This window comes from Bombina bombina, chromosome 2, assembly GCF_027579735.1.
Source record: "Bombina bombina isolate aBomBom1 chromosome 2, aBomBom1.pri, whole genome shotgun sequence".
In the NCBI taxonomy this organism is placed as follows: Eukaryota; Metazoa; Chordata; class Amphibia; order Anura; family Bombinatoridae; genus Bombina; species Bombina bombina.
The window spans coordinates 12,511,712-12,538,333 of NC_069500.1; the positions used below are offsets into that span (position 1 = coordinate 12,511,712).

The following is a 26,622-nucleotide window of genomic DNA, read 5'->3' on the forward strand; positions in this document are numbered from 1 at the left end:
TCTCAACGGACATTACAAAGAAGGAAGGAATTGGCACCACTAACATCTCTACTAAGAAGTAAGAAAATATTATACAGGTGGGGTTTTCTTTTCCATTTATATGTGCTACACGGCAACAGGAAGCTTTCCTGTGCCAAAATCTCAGAGATACCGGACTTTTGTGCTGCTCTAAACCTTGAACCACCCCTTCAACAGGGAGATACAGACCCACAACCACTACCGCAACGGAAGAAAAGACAGAAGGATACCAGTAAAGAACGCAAAGACACCCATAGCGTGGGAGGCAGTCCCACTAGAGGACATCTTCCGCCGCAGGCAAAAAAGATGACCCAGATCTCGAAAACTGTCATGCAGGACAATGATTAAAAAACTTGACACACGTCTGGATGGGTAAATTATGTTTACTGAACCTAAGAGGGCTACATACAGACTATATAATGCAATGAAGGTATAGACAGATGTATTGAGTAGGTTAGATGTATATGCTGAAACCTATATACATAGTTATAACCGCTAATTGAAATGTTCAGGGTTATGTAGAGACTCTAAGACTCAAGGTGTTAACAGATCATATGAAGATATCCCAGTTATTTAGGGGAAAACCTCAGGGAAAGGTAAAGGGTTTCATAGAACTTTTTATATTGTTATGTGTTTTATAGGAAATATGATTAACGTTGGTTTACGCCTCTTGTTTTATTAACAGGTGAAAATAAGATCTAGTATTATATTTCAGTCATATTATAGACAACCCAGAGCATCTTTCAATAATAATTTCTAATTTTTAGTTAGATTTGTTTTAAGAAACAAGGAACAAAAAGAAAGTGAAGAAGCTACTGTTAATTTTGTTTGTTTTACCTTATTTTTCTCTTTTTCTTTTCTTTTCTTGGTTGTTTTTCTTATTAGTTGTTTTTTGTATGTAATTTTGATTCAAAGCTGTGTGCATATGCTGTTGCGCTACTAAAACAGTCAGACTTGCAATACCACTTACAAGACATATCATATATACATTGAAGACACATATAGGTTAGATATCTGTAAGATTACGATGAGCAAAATAATCAATATCATCTCTCAAAATACAAAGGGATTAAACTCTCCACAGAAAAGATCGATAGCACTGCTAGATTTATATAAAAGGAAGGGAGACATACTTTTCCTCCAAGAGACCCACTTTAGGAGAAAGAATGAACCTAAATATTTAGGGACAAGGTACACTCAACACTTCCATAGCTCAGCGGATTCTAAAAGATGTGGGGTTAGTATATTAATACATAGGGATATCCCTTTTAAACATATACAAACCACGTCAGACACTGAGGGCAGATTTCTAGGGGTGTTTGGGCTCCTTTATGGAAGCCCAGTAACCTTGATAAATATATATGCACCAAATGTGTGGCAACTACCATTCTTTAAGAAAACCTTTAACAAGATCGTGGACTTCTCTAGAGGAGTGACCTTCTTAGGAGGGGACCTAAACTTAGCACTAGATCCCAGTATGGATAACTCATACGCCACAAATAGAGCCTCAAAACATGTAACTAAGTATTTGGGGAAACTAATGAGAGACTATAACTTATATGACGTATGGAGGTTTATAAACACTCATAAAAGGGATTACACATTCTTTTCGTCGCCACACCATACGTATAGCCGGATAGATTATATCATGACCAATCAATGTGGTTTAACAACCATACGGACCTCAAAAATCTCACACACTGCATGGTCAGATCATTCTGCCGTGATAACGCAAATACAATGGCCCGACACTCCGATACACCCCTTTATATGGAGGCTTGATGACTCCATACTCAACACGCCTAATCACACAGAAAGACTAGTTAACTCCCTGAAAGAATACTTTACGATAAACACACCAGCAGATACCGATCCATTCATGGTTTGGGAGGCACACAAGTGCTACATTAGAGGTGAATTTATTAAAATTAAATCGCAGATGAAGAAAAAAGCCAGGCAGCAATTCATGGATCTTTCAAACACTCTCTCTCACGTAGAATATATACATAAACAAGATCCACAGAATGAGGAGGTTCTCAAAGAATTACAAAACACTAGAGAGGCCCTTAGAGATCTTTTAGCCAAGGAACACAATCTTATGGCCATAAAACTTAAACAGCGCTATTACTATGAAAGCAATAGAAGTGGAAAATTATTAGCACGGGCATTGAAATTGAAAAAGCTCAAAACATATATCCATGAGCTGATTACACCTGATAAACATAAAGTGAAAACAACACCAGATATTCTTACTCACTTCGAGAACTACTACTCAAACTTATATAATATAGAGGACAAAGATAATCACAGCACATCACCACCAAATATATCGTCATACTTAGAATGTTGCCAAATACCTCAATTGTCAGCAGACCAAACCAAAGAATTAGAAAAACCATTAACATCTGAAGAGATAGCATTGGCCATTGCTAACTTAAATTCGGGGAAAAGCCCGGGACCTGACGGTTATACTGTCCAATATTATAAAAAAATTCTCTACTATTTTAATTCCGCATTTACAGACAATTTTTAATCAAATATCAGAGACCTCGCCATTCCCACCTAGTATGCTAGAAGCGCACATTACAGTGCTCCCAAAGCCTGGGAAGCCATCTACTACTCCATCTAACTTTCGGCCCATCTCCTTGTTAAATGTAGATGTGAAAATCTTTGCGAAAGTATTGGCGGCGAGACTCAATAGATACCTGCTGGAATTAATACATGTAAATCAGGCCGGATTCGTGCCTCGTAGAGAGGCAAGGGATAACACTGTAAAAGTGATAAACCTCATGGAATATGTCCAAAGAGAAAAAATCCCCACAGTCTTCCTAAGAATTGATGCCGAAAAGGCCTTTGATAGGCTCAATTGGTCTTTTTTACGCCACTCCCTTATCAGATTCGAACTAGGGCCTCTTATGATAGACAAGATTTTTGCGCTATATTCCAATCCCTCAGCTAAGGTTAGACTAAAGGATTCCCTATCGAAAGCCATCCCTATTAAAAATAGAACCAGGCAGGGATGTCCCCTATCCCCCCTACTTTTTGTGCTGGCCATGGAGGTATTAGCGTGCAAAATACGTCACAACACGGCCATTGAAGGTATTAAGATTAGAGACACACATTATAAATTATCGCTGTATGCGGATGACCTTATGCTGACAATGACTAACCCATTGACATCTCTCAAAGCACTACAGAAAGAACTCGACCTATATAGCTCATACTCTTATTTTAAAATCAATACAACTAAATCAGAGGTCCTAGGAGCAGCGGTGCCCGAAACACTATTACAACAAATTAGCAACCAGTTTCAGTTCTCTATTCAGAGAAACTCCTTGAAATACTTAGGAATACATGTAGCAAAAACTAGAGAAGATATTTTCACATTAAACTATATGAAACTGTTAAAAGACCTACAAATAGAGATACAGGGATGGAGAAGCAAATATCTCTCCTGGCTTGGTAGAATTCATGCCTTTAAGATGTCATTTCTGCCGAGAATACTGTACATTTTTCAGACAGTCCCCATTCCACTTACAAAATCTTACCTAAATAGGCTCCAGAATCATGTTAACACATTTATATGGCAGAACAATATGCCTAGAGTATCGAAGAGAATTATATACATAGACAGACATAACGGGGGCCTGAGCGTACCTAACCCACATATTATAAACAAGCATCTATTATGAATAGAATAATAGACTGGAGTAAACATTTCAGGGATAAAGAATGGGTAATATTAGAGCATGACTTAGCACAGTCACCAAGCTTGAGCGGTCAATGCTGGTTACACAAATCGCAGAGGAATATTAGTAATGCAGCTACAAGTATAGTAATAGAAACATTTGAAGTATGGGACACATTACTGAAAAACAAAAAGGACATATCATCTGTTCCATCTCTGCTAACTCCTCTATTAGCTAACGCCGACTTCCCAGTGAGCCATAACATTATAGAAGGCGGTAACATGGACATACATTGTTGTGTACCCACATACTCAGTTCTAGATAATGGCAAGATGCTGACAAAAAAAGAAATGTCAGACAGACACATATTCAGCAGCCAGAATTGGTATGAATACCTGCAACTCTCACATTACATCAATCATAATAAGAATAAGACAGACCTTGCTAGGCCGCTCAACACATTTGAATCCATATGTTATTCAACAGACTCATCGAGGAGGGGGTTATCACAGTCATATAGATTACTATTAACAAGACACTCACAGCAATTGCCAGCATATACTAAAGTGTGGGAGGAGGAATTGAATGTATCTTTAGCATCAAGCGAGTGGCAAGCGATCTTTCACCAAATAGGAAAAGCCCCATCATCTATGAATATCACAGAGACAAATATGAAGCTACTCACCAGATGGTACTTAACCCCTACACGATTATCTAATATATTCCCAAATACCAGCAAACTTTGCTGGAGAGGATGTGGTCAGGAAGGAAATCTCTCACATATATGGTGGAACTGCCCGCTATTAGAAATATACTGGAGAGACGTACGCGTAGAAATAGGGAAAGTAATATCAACTCACTTAGGCAACGACCCAACTGTATTTTTGTTTAACAAAGTTCCTAAAATAAAATGTAAGTTAAGGTCAATGTTATTATACATTATGTTAAGTTGTGCTAAACAACTAATCCCAAGGCTATGGAAAAATACACGAATCCCTAAAGTACAAGAATGGAGGGAACAGGTTTCGAGATTACTATCCCTGGAAAGGTACCATTACCAACAAACTAATCGCATGGAAGAGTACCATTCTATACTATTCCTCTGGGAGGATTACTTAGGGCCGCTGAAAAGGACAATGTAGATGTATACATTAGACATTTACAGACATTTACAGGCAATAGATACAAAGGTTCAGGAGTGTAAGAACAGGAGTAGTCTAATCTGGCAGCAACACAACAAGGCAAGTGGTAGATAGTAAAGAGTGGTGCAGCAGCAGCACTCTTATCCTTAATCTTTAAATGTTTATCCCTATATGTTTTGTTATCTCTTTTCATTGTTAAAGTCTGCAAACAGGGGACAACAACTGTGGAGTGGTCCCTGTCGCTACATGTACAAGCTTTGAATGTATTGTAATGTTTGATTATATATGTTGTAAACCAAATAAAAATTTAAATTAAAAAAAAAAAAAAAATAGTAACAGTTACAGCGTATCTTCATCAGAAGTGATCATTTAAAGTCCCTGTAAAATATCACTTAGATTCCAGACCTGATCTAAAAACATGTAAAGTTTACAAGTTTATTCAAAATTCCTTTACTGTAACCTTAAAAGGTGTAAATGAGTTATTGGGGCCTATTTATCAACTGTCTGTCCTACATAATTCAGTAAGCGGATATTTGGATGTACAAAGCGCCTAAAAGGCTGAGGTGTATAAGAGGATAAATCTCTAAAAAGGATATAGTGGTCCTGCACAAAATATAGTAATCTTAAGGTGACATATGGTGAATGTAGTAAAATTCAATTTAATACAGTGAAACATATGATTAAAACACAGTTAGAATGATAATAAAACACATACAATGGAAAAGCAGACAGTAAGGTTGGTAAACCAGTTAAGGATACATAGTGGATAAAAATGTGCGGTTATTAGTAATGTGGAAAACTACATAATGCAATCAGCGGATCATGTCCGACAGACATCACTGAATGCGGACAGCATTACGCTCTCCGCATTCAGCATTGTACCAGCAGCTCTTGTGAACTGCTGGTGCAACGCCGCCCCCTGCAGATTCGTGGCCAATCGGCCGCTAGGAGGGGGTGTCAATCAACCCGATCATATTCGATCGGGTTGATTTCTGGCGAGTTCTGTCCGCCTCCTCAGAGCAGACAGGAAGGTTATGGAGCAGTGGTCTTTACACCGCTGCTTCATTACTGGTGTTTCTGGTGGGTGGGGTTGTGGACTCTCCATGTCCGGAAATAAAGAAATGTCTCAGGTAAGCATAAATTCTGTTTTCTTTCCTAAGACATGGAGAGTCCACAACATCATTCCAATTACTAGTGGGAACCAATACCCAAGCTGGAGGACACGGAATGAATAGGGAGGGTGAACAAGACAGGCAGACTTTAACAGAAGGCACCATTGCTTGAAGAACCTTTCTCCCAAAAGAGGCCTCAGCCAAGGCAAAAGTATCAAATTTGGAAAATTTGGAAAAAAGTATACAAAGAGGACCATGTTGCTGCCTTGCAAATCTGTTCTACAGAAGCTTCATTTTTGAAAGCCCAAGAGGAGGAGACAGCCCTAGTGGAATTAACCGCAATTCTCTCAGTAGACTGATGTCCATCAGTCTTATAAGCAAAACAAATCATACTTCTCAACCAGAGGGAAAGATAAGTAGAAGTGGCCCTTATACTTTCCTGAGAAACAAACAAACAGGGCAGAAGACTAGCAAAAATCTTTAGTAGACTGTAGGAATGTCCAAGTTATGCAAAAGACATCCCTTTTGAGAAGAAGGATTAGGACAAAAGGAAGGAACAATAACATAATTTATGTAAGAACTTAACTGATAAATTCATTTCTTTCATATTGGCAAGAGTCCATGAGCTAGTGACATATGGGATATACAATCCTACCAGGAGGGGCAAAGTTTCCCAAACCTCAAAATGCCTATAAATACACCCCTCACCACACCCACAATTCAGTTTAACGAATAGCCAAGCAGTGGGGTGATAAAGAAAGGAGTAGAAAGCATCAACAAAGGAAATTTGGAAATAATTGTGCTTTATACAAAAAATCATAACCACCATAAAAAGGGTGGGTCTCATGGACTCTTGCCAATATGAAAGAAATTAATTTATCAGGTAAGTTTTTACATAAATTATGTTTTCTTTCATGTAATTGGCAAGAGTCCATGAGCTAGTGACATATGGGATATCAATACCCAAGATGTGGAGTCTTCCACTCAAGAGTCACTAGAGAGGGAGGGAATAAAAATAAAAACAGCCATATTTTGCTGAAAAAAATAATCCACAAACCCAAAAAATAAGTTTATTTTCATTTTTGAAAGAAAAAAACTTAAATCAAAAAGCAGAAGAATCAAACTGAAACAGCTGCCTGAAGAACTTTTCTACCAAAAACTGCTTCCGAAGAAGCAAATACATCAAAACGGTAGAATTTAGTAAATGTATGCAAAGAGGACCAAGTCGCCGCTTTGCAAATCTGATCAACTGAAGCTTCATTCTTAAAAGCCCACGAAGTGGAGAGTGATCTAGTAGAATGAGCTGTAATTCTCTGAGGTGGAGCCCGACCTGACTCCAAATAAGCTAGATGAATCAAAAGTTTCAAACAAGAAGCCAAGGAAATAGCAGAAGCCTTCTGACCTTTTCTAGGACCAGAAAATAAAACAAATAGACTGGAAGTCTTCCTGAAATCTTTAGTAGCTTCCAGATAATATTTCAAAGCTCTTACCACATCCAAAGAATGTAAGGATCTCTCCAAAGAATTCTTAGGATTAGGACACAAAGAAGGGACAACAATTTCTCTACTAATGTTGTTAGAATTCACAACCTTAGGTAAAAATTGAAAAGAAGTCCGCAAAACTGCCTTATCTTGATGAAAAATCAGAAAAGGAGACTCACAAGAAAGAGCAGATAGCTCAGAAACTCTTCTAGCAGAAGAGATAGCCAAAAGGAACAACACTTTCCAAGAAAGTAGTTTAATATCCAAAGAATGCATAGGCTCAAATGGAGGAGCATGTAAAGCCTTCAGAACCAAATTAAGACTCCAAGGAGGAGAAATTGATTTAATGACAGGCTTAATATGAACTAAAGCCTGTACAAAACAGTGAATATCAGGAAGTATAGCAATCTTTCTGTGAAATAAAACAGAAAGAGCGGAGATTTGTCCTTTCAAGGAACTTGCAGACAAACCCTTATCCAAACCATCCTGAAGGAACTGTAAAATTCTAGGAATTCTAAAAGAATGCCAGGAGAATTTATGAGAAGAACACCATGAAATGTAAGTCTTCCAAACTCTATAATAAATCTTCCTAGAGACAGATTTACGAGCTTGTAACATAGTATTAATCACTGAGTCAGAGAAACCTCTATGACTTAGAACTAAGCGTTCAATTTCCATACCTTCCAATTTAATGATTTGAGATCCTGATGGAAAAACGGACCTTGAGATAGTAGGTCCGGCCGTAACGGAAGTGGCCAAGGCAGGCAACTGGACATCCGAACCAGATCCGCATAGCAAAACCTGTGTGGCCATGCTGGTGCCACCAACAACACAAAAGACTGTTCCATGATGATTTTGGAGATCACTCTTGGAAGGAGAACTAGAGGCGGGAAGATGTAAGCAGGTTGATAACACCAAGGAAGTGTCAGCGCATCCACTGCTTCCGCCTAAACATATCTGGGAAGTTTCTTGTTTAGATGAGAGGCCATGAGATCTATTTCTGGAAGCCCCCACATCTGAACAATCTGAGAAAACACATCTGGATGGAGAGACCACTCCCCTGGATGTAAAGTCTGGTGGCTGAGATAATCCGCCTCCCAATTGTCTACGCCTGGGATATGCACCGCAGAGATTAGACAGGAGCTGGATTCCGCCCAGGCAAGTATCCGAGATACTTCTTTCATAGCTTGGGGACTGTGAGTCCCACCCTGATGATTGACATAAGCCACAGTTGTGATATTGTCTGTCTGAAATCAAATGAACGGTTCTCTCTTTAGCAGAGGCCAGAACTGAAGAGCCCTGAGAATTGCACGGAGTTCTAAAATATTTATTGGTAATCTCGCCTCTTGAGATTTCCAAACCCCTTGTGCTGTCAGAGATCCCCAAACAGCTCCCCAACCTGAAAGACTCACATCTGTTGTGATCACAGTCCAGGTTGGGCGAACAAAAGAAGCCCCTTGAACCAAACGATGGTGATCTATCCACCATGTCAGAGAGTGTCGTACATTGGGATTCAAGGATATTAATTGTGATATCTTTGTATAATCCCTGCACCATTGATTCAGCATACAAAGCTGTAGAGGTCTCATGTGAAAACGAGCAAAGGGGATCGCGTCCGATGCTGCGGTCATGAGACCTAAAACTTCCATGCACATAGCCACTGAAGGGAATGACTGAGACTGAAGGAGCCGGCATGCTGCGACCAATTTTAAACGTCTCTTGTCTGTTAGAGACAGAGTCATGGACACTGAATCTTTCTGGAAGCCTAAAAAGGTGACCCTTGTCTGAGGAATCAAGAAACTTTTTGGTAAATTGATCCTCCAACCATGTTTCCGAATAAACAACACTAGTTGATTCATGTGAGATTCTGCAGTATGTAAAGACTGAGCTAGTACCAAGATATCATCCAAATAAGGAAACACCGCAATACCCTGTTCTCTGATTACAGATAGTAGGGCACCCAGAAACTTTGAAAAGATTCTTGGAGCTGTTGCTAGGCCAAATGGAAGAGCAACAAATTGGTAATGCTTGTCTAGAAAAGAGAATCTCAGAAACTGAAAGTGTTCTGGATGAATCGGAATATGAAGGTATGCATCCTGCAAGTCTATTGTGGACATATAATGTCCTCGCTGAACAAAAGGCAGAATAGTCCTTATAGTCACCATCTTGAAAGTTGGTACTCTTACATAACGATTCAAAATTTTTAGATCCAGAACTGGTCTGAATACATTTTCTTTCTTTGGTACAATGAATAGGTTTGAATAAAACCCCAAACCTTGTTCCTGAGGAGAAACTGGCATGATTACCCCTGAAGACTCCAGAACTGAAACACACTTCAGAAAAGCCTGAGCTTTTACTGGATTTACAGGGATGCGTGAGAGAAAAAATCTTCTCACAGGAGGTCTTACTTTGAATCCTATTTGATACCCTTGAGAGACAATGCTCTGAATCCAATGATTTTGGACAAATTTTATCCAAAAATCCTTGAAAAACCTTAATCTGCCCCCTACCAGCTGAGCTGGCATGAGGGCCGCACCTTCATGCGGATTTAGGGGCTGACTTTGGTTTCCTAAATGGCTTGGATTTATTCCAATTTGAGGAAGGCTTCCAATTGGAAGCAGATTCCTTGGGGGAAGGATTGAGTTTTTGTTCTTTATTCTGACGAAAGGAACGAAAACAGTTAGAAGCCTTAGATTTACCCTTAAGTTTTTTAACCTGAGGCAAAAAAACTCCTTTTCCCCCAGTGATAGTTGAAATAATAGAATCCAACTGAGAACCAAATAAATTATTACCTTGGAAAGAAAGAAATAGTAATCTAGATTTAGATGTCATATCAGCATTCCAAGATTTAAGCAACAAAGCTCTTCTAGCTAAAACAGCTAAATACATGGATCTAACATCAATTTTGATAATATCAAAAATAGCATCACAAATAAAATGATTAGCATGTTGCAGTAAGCGAACAACGCTAGATATGTCAGAATCCAATTCGTGTTGCGCTAAATTTTCCAACCAGAAAGTTGATGCAGCCGCAACATCAGCCAAAGAAATAGCAGGTCTGAGAAGATGACCTGAATATAAATAGGCCTTCCTTAGATAAGATTCAAGCTTCCTATCTAAAGGATCCTTAAAGGAAGTGCTATCTTCCATAGGAATAGTGGTACGTTTTGCAAGAGTAGAAATAGCCCCATCAACTTTGGGGATTTTTTCCCAAAACTCTATAGATTTTGCTGCTAAAGGATACAATTTTTTTAAACCTTGAAGAAGGAATAAAAGAAGTACCTGGCTTATTCCATTCCCTAGAAATCATATCAGATATAGCCTCAGGAATGGGAAAAAACCCTGGGGAAACTACAGGAGGTTTAAAAACAGCATTTAAACGTTTATTAGACTGAACGTCAATAGGACTGGTTACCTCAATATCCAAAGTAATTAACACTTCTTTTAATAAAGAACGCATATACTCTATTTTAAATAAATAAGTAGATTTGTCAGTGTCAATGTCTGAGGGAGGATCTTCTGTTTCAGATAGATCCTCATCAGAAGAGGATGAATTATTATGTTGTTGGTCATTTGAAATTTCATCAGCTAAATGAGAAGTTTTAAAAGACCTTTTACGTTTATTAGAAGGTGGAAATGCAGGCAAAGCCTTCATAATAGAATCAGAAACAAATTCTTTAAAATTTACAGGTATATCATGCACATTAGAAGTTGAAGGAACTGCAACTGGCAATGTAATATTACTGATGGAAACACTATCTGCATGTAAAAGTTTATCATGACAACTATTACAAATGACATTCGGTGGAATATTTTCTACAACTTTACAACAAATGCACTTAGCTTTGGTAGAACTGATGTCAGGCAGCAATGTTCCAGGAGAAACTTCTGAGGCAGGATCAGATTGGGACATCTTGCACAATGTAAGAGAAAAAACAACATATAAAGCAAAATGATCTATTTCATTATATGACAGTTTCAGGAATGGGAAAAAATGCAATAGCATAGGCCTCTGAAAGCAAAAAGCAAGAGGCAAACAAACAAGGGGTATTAAAATAATGAAAAAAAATTGGCGCCAAGTATGACGCACAACGTAACGTAAAGTCTTTTTTTGGTGCCAAAAATGACCGGAAATGACACACTTGTGTCACTAATGACTCCGCCATGTGAAAGGTCTCGGCGTCACGTACTTTTTTGCGCCAACATTTTTTTCTGCGCCAAGAATGACGCAATAAAGTTTAGCATTTGACGCACCCGAGGGCCTAATACCCGCAATTACAAGAAGTAGTCAATTGAAAAAAGACTAAACCCCAGGTAAGAAATACATTTCTTAAAAATGTTTACATTCCCAAATATGAAACTGACAGTCTGCAGAAGGAAATACATGAACCTGACTCATGGCAAATATAAGTACAATACATATATTTAGAACTTTATATAAATGCACAAAGTGCCAAACCATAGCTGAGAGTGTCTTAAGTAATGAAAACATACTTACCAAAAGACACCCATCCACATATAGCAGATAGCCAAACCAGTACTAAAACAGTTATTAGTAGAGGTAATGGTAAATTGAGAGTATATCGTCGATCTGAAAAGGGAGGTAGGAGATGAATCTCTACGACCGATAACAGAGAACCTATGAAATAGACCCCCGTTAAGGAAATCATCGTATTCAAATAAGTGATACTCACCTTCACGTCCCTCTGACATTCGCTGTATTCTGAGAGGAATCGGGCTTCAACAATGCTGAGAAGCGCATATCAACGTAGAAATCTTAGCACAAACTTACTTCACCACCTCCATAGGAGGCAAAGTTTGTAAAACTGAATTGTGGGTGTGGTGAGGGGTGTATTTATAGGCATTTTGAGGTTTGGGAAACTTGGCCCCTCCTGGTAGGATTGTATATCCCATATGTCACTAGCTCATGGACTCTTGCCAATTACATGAAAGAAAATTTCCTGATTAATGTTTCTATCCAAAACCACCTTAGGGAGAAACCCCAATTTAGTATGAAGGACCGCCTTATCCGCATGAAAAATAAGGTAAGGCGAATCACACTGCAGAGCCGAGAGTTCAGAAACTCTGCAAGCAGAGGAAATAGCAATAAGAAAAAAAGCTTTCCAAGATAACAACTTAATATCTAAAGAATGCATTGGCTCAAACAGAGCCTGCTGTAAAAATCTAAGAACTAGGTTAAGGCTCCAAGGAGTAGCAACATGTTTAAACACAGGCCTGATTCTGACAAAGGCCTGACAAAAAGATTGAACATCTGGCATATCTGCCAGACATTTGTGTAAAAGAATAGACAGACCAGAAATCTGACCCTTCAGAGAACTGACTGACAAAACCTTCTCCAGACCTTCCTGGAGAAAATACAAAATTCTAGGAATTCTAACCCTGCTCCAAGAGAAGCCCTTCGATTCACACCAATAAAGGTGTTTGCGCCATACCTTATGGTAAATTTTGTGAGTAACCGGCTTGCTAGCTTGAAGCATGGTATCAATAACTGACTCAGAAAATCCACTCTTAGCCATAACTAAGCGTTCAATGTCCAAGCAGTCAGCTTCAGAGAAAATAGATTTGGATGAACCCTGAGTTAGAAGGTCCTTCCTCAGAGGTAACCTCCAAGGTGGAAGAGAAGACATCCATACCAGGTCTGCAAACCAGATCCTGCGAGGCCATGCAGGAGCTATCAGAATTACAGATGCTCTCTCCTGTTTGATACGAGCAGTGACTCATGGAAGGAGAGCAAATGGAGGAAACAGGTATGCTAGATCGAAATCCCAAGGAACCACCAGAGCATCTATCAGGGCGGCTTGAGGATCTCTTTACCTTGAACCGTACCTTGGAAGCTTGGCGTTCTGACGAGACGCCATCAGATCGAACTCCGGCACCCCCACTTAAGGGTTAACCTGGAGAACACATCCGGATAGAGAGCCCACTCCCAGGGATGAAAGGTCTGTCTGCTCAGAAAACCCACCTCCCAGTTGTCCACTCCTGGAATCTGGATGGCAGATAGAAGACAATTGTGAGCTTCCACCCACTGATTAATCCGAGCCACCTCCTTCATGGCCAAGGAACTGTAAGTTTCTCCCTAGTAGTTGATGTAAGCCACTGAGGTGATGTTGTCCGACTGAAATCTGATAAACCAGGCTAAGAACAACTGAGGCCAAGCCATCAGGGCATTGAAGATCGCTCTCAACTCCAAGATGTTTATGGAGAGGAAGACTCCTCCCAAGTCCATAGGCCCTGGGCCTTTAACAAGTCCCAGACTGCTCCCTACACTAAGTAACACCTATACTTGGGCAGTGATAGGTAGCAAGTGAGAAACTTACATAGGCGCAGGATTCGCACCACAGGAGATCCTGACTGGCTTCAGAACGGAGGGAGCGTGCGGCGATGATGTCACTGTCGCACGCAGACAGGAGCCGAATCCCCCATAGGCAACAAGCAGAACAGCAGGCGCTGCATCCCTAGCAACAGCTAGAGTGACGTGACATATCCCCCCTCTCAAGGGTTTCCTCTGGGAACAAGAGTTGGCCTCAAAGGATGAGCAGCATGAAATCTGGAGACCAAATATGGAGCATGCATATCACGGGCAGGAACCCAGGAACGATCCGCCACAGAGTAACCCTTCCAATGTACAAGATACTGTAGTTGTCTGCGCCTGTATCTGGAGTCCAGGATCTTAGAAAACCTCATATTCAGGGTCACCACGGACCAGTAGTGGGGGAGGTGGAGCTCGGAGCCGGGTATATCTATTCTTGATTTAAGACTTGAGTAGTGAGATGTAGAAAACTGTGTGTATGCGCAGGCTTTTGGGCAAGTTCACTGTGTAAGCAACAGGAGAAAGTCTTTTAAGGACCGATAAACCTAGGCAGCAAGGGTTGACATAGATGAATATGTCGAGTAGGGACCCAAACACGCTCACCTACCAAGATGGCACATACAGAAGCTTTATGATGATCAGCAAACTTTTTGGATCTAGAGACAGCTGAACGCACCAGAAAGCGAATACATCACCAATGAGTGGTGAGTTCAGTAACGTGTCGGTCTGCAGCAGGAACCCCAGTGGACTGAGCAGAAAGAGTGAAGACACAAGGTTGATACCCTGCTGCAGCTTGAAATGGAGAACATCAAAGAAAAGAGTGCCAATGAGTGTTTCTTGCCAGCTCAGCTAGGGGTAACAACTCAGACCAGTTGGTATGGAGAGCGTTGACAAAGGCTTGAGATCCTGGTTTACTCTCCCAGTTAGTCCATTGGTTTGAGGATGGTAGCAAAACAGTGGATCCAATAAACTTACAAAAGGCTCTCCAAAAGGTAGATATGAACTATGGACCTCTGGCAGAAACAATATTTACAGGAATGCCATAAAGACGTACAACATGCAAGAGAAAAAGAGACGATAATTCTTGGGCAGAAGGCAGTTTTGTTAGGGGTACAAAATAAGTCAGTCTGGAAAAACGATCCACCACAACCCAGATAACTTTATAGTGGTCAGAAGGAGGAAGGTCCACAATGAAGTCCATTGTTATGTGTGTCCATGGTTGTTTGGGAATGGACAATGGTTGGAGAAAGCCGGGAGGCAAGGATCGGGGAGTTTTGTTGGCAGCACAAGTTGTGCAGGCTTTCACATAATTATGAGTGCCAGACTTCATAGTAGGCCACCATACGTGTTGGGAAAGACGCTTAAAAGTCCTTGTCAAACCAGGATGTCCTGAAAGTTTACCATCATGAATACAGGATAGCACAGGAGTGCGTAGGTTCAGAGGTATAAAAAAAATATTGGAAGCCACAAGGGCTTCAGAATTGGAGGAGGAGAAGCTTGGAGCCGGGTATATCTATTCTTGATTTAAGACTTGAGTAGTGAGATATGGAAGACTGTGTGTATGCACAGGGTTTTGGGCAAGGCCACTTTGAAGGCAACAGGAGATAGTCTTTTCAGGACTTTGTAAGGACCAATAAACCTAGGCCACAAGGGTTGACGTAGACGAATATGTCGAGTAGAGACCCAAACACACTCATCTACCGAGATGGCACGTACAGAAGCTTTATGACGATCAGCAAACCTTTTGTATCTAGAGACAGCTGCACTCAGCTGAGAGCGAATACATCGCCAATGAGTGGTGAGTTCAGTAATGTGTTAGTCTGCAGCAGGAACCCCAATGATCTGAGCAGAAAGAGAGAAGACACAAGGTTGATACCCTGCTGCAGCTTGAAATGGAGAAAATTGAAGAGAAGAGGGCCAATAAGTGTTTCTTGCCAGCTCAGCTAGGGGTAACAACTCAGACCATTTGGTATGGAGAGCGTTGACAAAGGCTCTAAGGTAGGCCTCAAGATCCTGGTTTACTCTCTCAGTTAGTCCATTGGTCTGAGGATGGTAGCCAGAATACAAGGAAACAGTGGTTCCAATCAACTTACAAAAGGCTCTCCAAAAGGTAGAGATGAACTGTGGACCTCTGGCAGAAACAATATTCACAGGAATGCCATGAAGTCATACCACATGCAATTGAAAAAGATGATAATTCTTGGGCAGTTTTGTTAGGGGTACACAATAAGCCAGTCTGGAAAAGCAATCCACCACAACCCAGATAACTTTATGGTGGTCAGAAGGAGGAAGGTCCACAATGAAGTTCATTGTTATATGTGTCCATGGTTGTTTGGGAATGGACAATGGTTGGAGCAAGCCGGGAGGCAAGGATCAGGGAGTTTTGTTATCAGCACATGTTGTGCAGGCTTTCACATAATCATGAGCGCCAGACTTCATAGTAGGCCACCATACATGTTGGGAAAGGCGCTTAAAAGTCCTTGTCAAACCAGGATGTCCTGAGAGTTTACCATCATGAGCCCAGGACAGCACAGGAGTGCGTAGGTTCAGAGGTACAAAAAATATATCAGAAGCCACAGGGGCTTCAGGAGTTTTGCTAGACTGGGCACATTGCAGTCTTTAAAGAAGGGTGGTATTCCGTTGAACAACCACACAGGAGGGAGGCATGATGTGTTCAATTGGAGCTTCAGAGGAATCACTTGAGTGAGGAAACTGATGGGAAAGTGTGTCAGCCTTCTTGTTTTTGGTCTCAGGAAGATAAGAGACCACAAAGTTAAACCAGGAAAAGAACAAGGCCCACCTGGCCTGTCGAGGATTGAGTCAATGAGCAGTCTCTAGGTAAGTCAGATTCTTGTGATCGGTGAGAATCTGAATTGGATAGGTGGTGCCCTCTAACCAATTATGCCATTCAGTCAAGGCCAAGAGTTCACGATTACCCACATTGTAATTCCTCTCTGCAGGAGTAAAGCGTTTGGAAAAAAAGGCTACATGGTGCGACTTGGAGGTTAAAGGATACCTTTGGGTTAGAACTGCTCCAGCCCCTATCTCGGAGGCATCAACCTCTAAAGTGAACTGTAGGTCAGGATCAGGATGGCAGAGCACAGGAGCAGAACGGAAAACCTTTTTTAGACAAGTGAAGGCATATATGGCCTCAGGGGGCCAATGATTACAGTCTTTGTTCCGTTTTTTTCAATTCTGTGAGTGGAGCGACTGTTTGAGAAAAGTTCTTTATAAACCTGCGGTAATAATTGGAGAACCCCAAGAATCTCTGTAATTCCTTGAATAAAGTAGGTTGAGGCCATTCTAAAACTGCGGTGAGTTTAGCAGGATCCATGGCAAAACCTTATTTCAAGATGATATAACCAAGGAACTGGATCTGAACTTGGTCAAACTCACATTTTTCTAGTTTGGATACCAAATAATTGCTTTTGAGACATTGAAGTACCTGTCTCACGTGCTTATGATGCTCCTCCAGAGTGGAAGAGAAAATGAGGATGTCATCCAGGAAGACGATGACAGTGGGATTGAGGAGTTCACGGAAGACATTGTTGACACATGCCTGGAAGACTGCAGGGGTGTTACACAGCCCAAAGGGCATTACAAGATATTCATAATGCCCTGATCTTGTTTTGGAAGCGGTATTCCATTTGTGGCCTGGGAAGATACGAATAATATTGTATGCCCCACGCAAGTCCAGCATGGTGAAGAAGCGAGCATTCTGGAGTGAGTCATACAGTTCGATGATCAAAGGAATGGGATCGCAATTCTTGATAGTTATCCTTCTTACTGATGAAAAAGAAGCCTGCCCCAGCAAGAGAGGAGGAAGGGGGCGAATTAAACCTTTAGCTAGGTTCTCTTGGAGAAAGTTTGCAAGTTGACATAAGCGGCACTCACCACAGGCAGGATATCAGAGAAAGGCAGTTCAGAGGTAAACCACTAGAATCATCAGGCAGACAGGGTCTGGCAACGGTAAAGCAGTCCAGGGGTAAACCACTAGGATGATCAGGCAGGCAGGGTTGGCAACAGAGAGGAAATCCAGAACAATAAGGGTTAATAGGAAATGTGGTCGGATAAGCAGAGGTCAGCAATAATAGAACAGTCCATCATACAGCAACAATAACACCCAGGAGAACACTAAGTGACACCTATACTTGGGCACTGATAGGTAGCAAATGAGAAACTTACATAGGCACAGGATTCGCACCACAGGAGATCCTGACCATCTTCAGAATGGAGGGAGCATGCAGCAATGACGTCACTGCCGCACACAGACAGGAGCTGACTCACCCCTAGGCAACGAGCAGAACAGCAGGCCCCATGTCACTAGCAACAGCTAGAGTGGTGCGACAGGTAAGGCACCACCGCAATTCCCCTGACAACTGCCAAGAGAGCCCCCAGAACCTGTGAAAATTCTGCCAATCTCAGGAACTGGTGATGATCCCTGTGGATGGGAACATGAAGATACGCGTCCTTCAGGTCTATGGTCGTCATGAACTGACCCTCTTGGACCAAAGGAAGAATGGAACAAATAGTTTCCATTTTGAAGGATGGTATCCTGAGAAATTTGTTGAGATATTTTAGGTCTAAAATGGGTCGAAAAGTTCCCTCTTTTTTTGGGAACCACAAACAGATTTGAATAGAATCCTAGACCCTGTTCCCTTACCCAAAAAGTAAGGAATGTCGCTTTAAGAAGTCCTTCAAAGAGTTAAACAAATGTAAAATAAAAATGAAAATACATTGCTACACCTCAGAAGCTGCGGTGCCCTACCGTAACCTGCAGAAGCTGCACAAAATTAGGACTCTCCAATCGACCAGACGATAACCCCACAGCCACAACTGAAGAGAAACTCACAGGAATGATGCTGCTCCGCACAAAGCTACAAGCAGAAGAGTGGGAGGTCATGTGAGTGGCATCAAAAGAAACTGTGCATTAAAGAAAAAGTGTGCGATTCTACTGTGAAGTAAAAAAATTAAACATAGCCATAGGGTCAGTAGAGCCATCCCATAAAACCAATGGCCGCTAACCCTTAGTCTCCTCACATACAAATAGTGCCTGCATATTGCCCCAAATGAATCCTTCATAAAGGATCATAATATAAATAATGCAGCATTAAAGTAGATAGTGCAAGTCTCCAGTACCTAGAAGACAAAAACACTTAAATGTAAATCCAGCTGTCTGGCCGGAAGAGAGTTCATGTGAAAAGGCGTGAAAGGGCACATACTCCTTACAGAGAACTGTAGAAAAATAAAGAACAAAGTAACCAACTCTGGCTTTCTATAACTAAGGTATCAATTATGTTAGAAAAAAAAGCAAGGACCACACCACCACTTTCTAACTGCTTAAAAGCCACCACTACTCTTACTCAAGAGATTGACGTGGACACAGCTAAACCCCAATCCTTGCTTGCAGGGAAAAGTACCCATTAAAGAAATAAATATCTTCAGACACCAACTTCACATCCTCCATTGACAGAGGCAAAGAGAATGACTTGGGATTATGGGTAAGTGAAGTGACACTTAACAGCTCTGCTGGGGTGCTATTTGCCTCCTCCGGCTGGCCAAGAGTAAATATCCCACTAGTAATTTAAATGACGTTGTGGACTCTCCATGTTTCAGGAGAGAAAATACCTTTTCAGTAGCATTTCTGTTGAAAAGGAGTTAACGGCTGGAGGATTTTAACAAGAAAAATCAGTCTAGTTTTGTTATAACTTGAAAAACTTGATGACCTGGCAGAAAGCAAATATCCATTTCAGGAGAAATATATATATATATATATGCAATAAGCACAGATGTTTTCTTTTGATTTCTAAATCAGGAAGAAGGATATTATAAAACCATATACAATATTACTTACATTTTACTGTCATTCCAATTGTGGTCCCAGTAAAAATAAGACAAAACACTAGAAGCCCTTGGGTTAGGTAAGGGGCACATGCCTGACATCCTAAACAAATACAAAAACACAACATAGAGATGAGGCTGCTATGTCCTTTTTTATATATGTTTTCCTATTAATATACATTAAAGCTTGGCACATCATGAACCCTGTGCCTTATATCTGAGAAGAAAGTATCTGGTTTCTTACACTATGTTGAAGTCATAAAATCATGTCACATTATTTATTATTTCATTATTTGCTTAAATTAAAATTGTTAGGTCTATATTTTAAGCTGGTTTAAGGGAGCTTTATGCTAATAGTAGTGCATCATGTGCTTGTTGGTCATGTCTTGAGGAGAGCCTGGGCATCTGCTCATTCAGCCACAGTATATGAGTCAACATTCAGACTTACATACCATACAACTGTATTACAACACCAGTTTCTGTCATTCTAATTCACTGCAAAAAATAAAATAGGAGCTGGGTAATCTGTAATGCCCTGTGTAACAAGTGAATATGTAATGTCGGGAGATGCTGGTGTCTCTGGGGTAACCAGTGAATCTGTAATGTTTGGAGTTGATTGTGTGTCTGGGGTGCCCAGTGAATCTGTAATGTCTGGAGTCGATGGTGTCACTGGGGTGACCAGTGAATCTGTAATGTCTGGAGTTGCTGGTGTCTCTGGGGTAACCAGTGAATCTGTAATGTCTGGAGTTGCTGGTGTGTCTGGTGTAACTAGTGAATCTGTAATTGATGGAGCGGCTTGTGTTTCTGGGGTGACCAGTGAATCTGTAATGTCTGGAGTTGCTGGTATGTCTGGTGTGACTAGTGAATATGTAATGGCTGGAGTGGCTGGTGTGACCAGTGAATCTGTAATGGCCTGTGTGATTAGTTAATCTGTAATGGCTGGAGTTAATGGTGTGTCTGGGGTGACCAGTGAATCTATAATGGCTGGAGTTGCTGGTGTGACTTATGAATCTGTAATGACTGGAGTTGCTGGTGTCACTGGTGTGACCTGTAAATCTTTAAAAGCTGGAGTTGCTGGTGTGTCTAGGGAGAAAGTGAATCTGTAATGGTTGGAGTTGCTGGTGTAACCAATAAATCTGTAATATCTGGAGTAGCTGGTTTGAATGGGGGGACTAGTGAATCTGTAATGGCTGGAGTGGTTTGTGTGTTTGGGGTAACCAGTGAATCTATAATGGCCTGTGTGACTAGGGAATCTGTAATGTCTGGAGTTGCTGGTGTGTCTGTTGAAACAAGTGAATCTATAATGGCTGTAGTGCCTGGTGTGTCTGGTGTGATCAGTGAATCTGTAAGGGCTGTAGTTGCTGGTGTTTCTGTTGAAACAAGTGAATCTATAATGGCTGTAGTGCCTGGTGTGTCTGGTGTGATCAGTGAATCTGTAAGGGCTGTAGTTGCTGGTGTGTCTGGGGTGACCAGTGAATATGTGAATGGCTGAAGCGGCTGGTGTGTCTGGGTTGACCAGTAAATCTGTAATGGCTGGAGTTGCTGGTGTGTCTAGGGTGACCAGTAAATTTGTGAATGGCTGGAGTGGCTGGTGTGTCTGGATTGACCAGTGAATCTGTAATGGGTGGAGTTGCTGGTATGTCTGGGGAGACTAGTGAATCTGTAATGTCTGGAGTTGCTGGTGTGTCTGGGGAAACTTGTGAATCTGTAGTGTTTGGAGTTGCTGGAGTGTCAAGGCTGACTAGTGAATCTGTAATGGCTTGAGTTGCTGGTGTGATCAGGGATTCTGTAATGTCTGGAGTTGAAGCTGTGTCTGAGGTGACCAGTTAAACAGAAACGGCCTGTGTGACTAGTGAATCTGTAATGTCTGGAGTAGCTGGTGTGTTGGGGGAAACTGGTTAATCTGTAATGTCTGGAGTTGCTGGTGCGATCAGTAAATTTGTAATGTCTGTGTCTGTTGCTGGTGTGTCTTGGGAAACTTGTAAAACTGTAATGTATGGAGTACCCGTTGTGTCTGGGTTGATTAGTAAATCTAAAATGTTTGTTTGCTTGTGTGTCTGGGGAAAAGGGTGGATCTGTAATGTCTGGAGTTGCTGGTGTGTCTGGTGTGATCAGTGAATCTATAATGTCTGGAGTTGCTGGTGTGTCTGGGGAGATTAATGAATCTGTAATGGCTCTAGTTGCTGATGTGATCAGTGAATATGTAATGTCTGGAGTTGAAGCTGTGTCTGAAGTGACCAGTTAAACTGTAACGGCCGGTGTGACTAGTGAATCTGTAATGTCTGGAGTAGCTGGTGTGTTGGGGGAAACTGGTTAATCTGTAAAGTCTGGAGTTGCTGGTGCGATCAGTAAATTTGTAATGTCTGTGTCTGGGGAGACTAGTGAATCTAATGGCTGTAGTTGCTGGTGTGTCTGGTGTAATCAGTGAATCTGTAATGTCTGGAGTTGCTTGTGTGTCTGCTGTGATCAGTGAATCTGTAATGTTTGGAGTTGCTGGTGTGTCTGGGTTAACAAGTGAATCTGTAATGGCTGGAGTTGCTGGCGTGTCTGGTGTGATCCATGAATCTGTAATGACTGGAGAAGATGGTGTGTTTGGGAAAACTAGTGAATTTGTAATGGTATGCGTTGCTGGTGTGTCTAGGGTGACCAGTGAATTTGTAATGGCTGGAGTGGATGGTGTGTCTAGGGAAACTAGGGAATCTGTAATGGCGGGAGTTACTGGTGTGTCTATAGTGACCAGTGAATTTGTAATGGCTGGAGTGGATGGTGTGTATGGGGAAACTAGTGAATCTGTAATGGCTGCAGTTGCTGGTGTGTCTGGTGTGACTAGTGATTCTGTAATGTCTGGAATGGTTGGTATGTCTGGTGTGATCAGTGAATCTGTAAGGGCTTTAGTTGCTTGGGTGGCCAGTGAATCAGTAATGTATGGAGTTGCTGGTGTGTCTGGTGTGACCAGTGATTCTGTAATGGCTGGAGTGGCTGGTGTTTCTGCGGTGACCAGTGAATCTGTAATGGCTGGAGTGACTGGTGTGTCTGGGGTGACCAGTGAATCTGTAATGGCCTGTGTGACTAACAAATTTGTAATGCCTGGAGTTGCTGGTTTGTCTGGGATGTTCAGTGAATCTGTAATGGCTGAAGTGGCTGGTGTGACCTGTGAATCTGTAATGTCTAGAGTTGATGGTGTGTCTGGTGTGACAAGTTAAGCTGTAATACCTGATGTGCCTGGTGTGATAAGTGAATATGTAATGGCTTGTGTGCCTATTGAATCTCTAATGGCTGGAGTCACTGTTGAGTCTGGTGTAACCAGTGAATCTGCAATGGCTGGAGTGTCTGGTGTGTCTGGTGTGACTAGTGAATATGTAATGGCTGGAGTTGCTGGTGTGATAAATTAATCTGTAATGTCTGAAGTTGCTGGTGTGTCTGGGGAAACTGGTGAATCTGTAATGTCTGGAGTTCCTGGTGTGTCTCTTGTGATCAGTGAATCTGTAATGTCTGGAGTTGCTGGTATGTCTGCGGAGACTAATGAATCTGTAATCTCTGGAGTTGCTGTTGTGTCTGGGGTGATTAGTGAATCTGTAATGTCTGGAGTTGCTGGTGTGTCTGTGGAAAAGGGTGAATCTATAATATCTGGAGTTCCTGGTGTGTCTGGTGTGATCAGTGAATCTGTAATGTCTGGAGTTGCTAGTATTTCTGTGGAGACTAATGAATCTGTAATGTCTGGAGTTGCTTGTGTCTCTGGGGTAACCAGTGAATCTGAAGTGCCTGCAGTTGATGGTGTGTCCGGGTGCCCAGTGAATCTGTAATGTCTGGAGTTGCTGGTGTCTCTGGGGTAACCAGTGAATCTGTAATATCTGGAGTTGCTGGTGTGTCTGGTGTGACTAATGAATCTTTAATATCTGGAGCAGCTTGTGTGTCTGAGGTGACCAGTGAATCTGTAATGTCTGGAGTTGCTGGTGTGTCTGGGGTGACTAGTGAATCTGTAATGTCTGGAGTTGCTGGTGTGTCTGGTGTGACTAGTGAATAAGTAATGGTTGGAGTGGCTGGTGTGACCAGTGAATCTGTAAAAGCCTGTGTGACTAGTCAATCTGTAATGGCTGGGGTTGATGGTGTGTCTGGGGTTACCAGTGAATCTTTAATGGCTGGAGTTGCTGGCGTGTTTGGTGTGACTAGTGAATATGTAATGGCTGGAGTTGCTGGTGTGACCAGTAAATCTGTAATAGATGGAGTTGCTTTTGTGTCTAGGGAGAAAAGTGAATCTGTAATGGTTGGAGTTGCTGGTGTGACCAATGAATCTGTAATATATGGAGTAGCTGGGTTGAATGGGGAGACTAGTGAATCTGTAATGGCTGGAGTGGCTTGTGTGTCTGGGGTGACCAGTGAATCTATAACGGCCTGTGTGACTAGGGAATCTGTAATGGTTGGAGTTGCTGGTGTGTCTATGGAAACAAGTGCATCTGTAATAGCTGTAGTGGCTAGTGTGTCTGATGTGATCAGTGAATCTGTAAGGGATGTAGTTGCTGGTGTGTCTGGGGTGACCAGTGAATATGTGAATGGCTGGAGTGGCTGGTGTCTCTGGGTTGAACAGTGAATGTGTAATGGCTGGAGTTGATGGTGTGTCTGGGGTGATAAGTGAATATTCAGTGGATGGAGTGGCTGATGTGTCTGGGGTGACCATTCAGTCTGGCGTTGCTGGTATGTCTGGGGTGACCAATGAACCTGTAATGGCTGAAGTGGATGGTATATCTGGGGAAACTAGTGAATCTGTAATGGCAGGAGTTGCTGGTGTGTCTAGGCTGACCAGTGAATTTGTAATGACTGGAGTAGATGGTGTGTCTGGGGAAACTAGTAAATCTGTAATGGCTGAAGTTGCTAGTGTGTGGTGTGATCATTGAATTTGTAATGACTGGAGTAGATGGTGTGTCTGGGGAAACTAGTGAATCTGTAATGGCTGAAGTTGCTGGTGTGTCTGGTGTGACCAGTAAATCTGCAATTTATGGAATGGCTGGTGTGATCAGTGAATCTGTAATGGCAGGAGTTGCTGGTGTGTCTAGGCTGACCAGTGAATTTGTAATGACTGGAGTAGATGGTGTGTCTGGGGAACCTAGTGAATCTGTAATGGCTGAAGTTGCTGGTGTGTCTGGTGTGACCAATAAATCTTTTTTTTTATGGAATGGCTGGTATGTCTGTTGTGACCATTGAATCTGTAATGGCTGGAGTTGCTGGTGTGTCTGGGGTAATTTTAAATCTGTAATGGCTGGAGTTGCTGGTGTGTCTGGGGTGACCAATGAATCTGTGATGGCTGGAGTGGATAGTGTGTCTGGGGAAACTAGTGAATATGTAATGGCAGGAGTTGCTGATGTGTCTAGGCTGACCACTGAATTTGTAATGACTGAAGTAGAGGGTGTGTCTGGGGAAACTAGTGAATCTGTAATGGCTGGAGTTGCTGATGTGTCTGGTGTGATCATTGAGTTTGTAATGACTGGAGTAGATGGTGTGTCTGGGTAAACTAGTGAATCTGTAATGGCTGAAGTTGCTGGTGTGTCTGATGTGACCAGTAAATCTGTAATTTATGGAATGGCTGGTATGTCTGGTGTGATCAGTGAATCTGTAATGTCTGGAGTTGCTGGTGTGTCTGGGGTGACCAGTAAATCTGTAATGGCTGGAGTTGCTGGTTTGTCTGGTGTGACCAGTGAATCTGTAATGGCTGTAGTTGCTGGTGTGTCTCTGGTGACCAGTGAATCTGTAATGGCAGGAGTTGCAGGTGTGTCTAGGGTGACCAGTGAATTTGTAATGACTAGAGTAGATGGTGTGTCTGGAAAACTAGTGAATCTGTAATGGCTGAAGTTGCTGGTGTGTCTGGTTGGACCAGTGAATCTGTAATTTCTTGAATGGCTGGTATATCTGGTCTGATCAGTGAATCTGTAAGGGCTGGAGTTGCTGGTGTGTCTGGTGCTCTGATGAGGCGGACAGGAATCTGTAATGGCTGGAGTGGCTTTTGTGTATGGGGTAACCAGTGAATCTGTAAATGCTAGAGTTGCTGGTGTGACCAGTGAATTTGTAATGGCTGAAGTGGCTGGTGTGTCTTGTATGATAAGTGAATATGTAATGTCTTGTGTAGAATAGTGAATCTCTAATGACTGGAGTCTCTGTTGAGTCTGGTGTCACCAGTAAATCTGTAATGGCTGGAGTGGCTGGTATGTCTGGGGAGACTAGTGAATCTGTAATGTCTGTAGTTGGTGGTGTGATCAGTGAATCTGTAATGTCTGGAGTTGATGCTGTGTCTGAAGTGACCAGTGAAACTGTAATGGCCTGGGTGACTAGTGAATCTGTAAAGTCTGGAGTTTCTGGTGTGTCTGGGGTGACTAGTGAATCTGTAACATCTGGAGTTGCTGTTGTGTCTGGTGTGATCAGTGAATCTGTAATGTCTTGAGTTGCTGGTGTGTCTAGGGAAATGGGTGAATCAGTTATGTCTGGAGTTGCTGGTGTGTCTGGGGTGACTAGTGAATATTTAATGGCTGAAGTTGCTACTGTGTCTGGTGTGATCAGTGAATCTATAATGTCTGGAGTTGCTGGTGTGTCTGGGGAGACTAATGAATCTGTAATGGCTGTAGTTGGTGATGTGATCAGTGAATCTGTAATGTCTGGAGATAATGCTGTGTCTGAAGTGACCAGTGAAACTGTAATAGCCTGTGTGACTAGTGAATCTGTAATGTCTGGAGTTGCTGGTGTGTCTGGGGTGACCAGTGAATCTGTTATGACTGGAGTTGCTGGTGTGTTAGGGGGAAACTGGTTAATCTGTAAAGTCTAGAGTTGCTGGTGTGTCTGGGGTGACCAGTGAATCTGTAAACAGCTGGAGTTGCTGGTTTGACCAGTGAAGTTGTAATGGCTGGAGTGGCTGGTGTGTCTTGTGTGATAAGTGAATATGTAATGGCTTGTGTAACTAGTAAATCTCTAATGGCTGGAGTCGCTGTTGAGTCTGGTGTCACCAGTAAATCTGTAATGGCTAGA

The 26,622-nt window shown here is 41.9% G+C and overlaps 1 protein-coding gene across 1 annotated transcript in view; it reads right to left on the minus strand.

Annotated features, from left to right (window-relative positions):
- The window catches only part of LOC128648364 (B-cell differentiation antigen CD72), a 318,955-nt gene that overhangs the window by 164,644 nt on the left and 127,689 nt on the right, over positions 1 to 26,622 (minus strand). Inside the window, exon 3 of the mRNA XM_053700961.1 lies at positions 19,628 to 19,717. Within this exon, the coding sequence (XP_053556936.1) occupies positions 19,628 to 19,717 (90 nt within the window). The remainder of the gene's footprint in view (positions 1 to 19,627; positions 19,718 to 26,622) is intronic.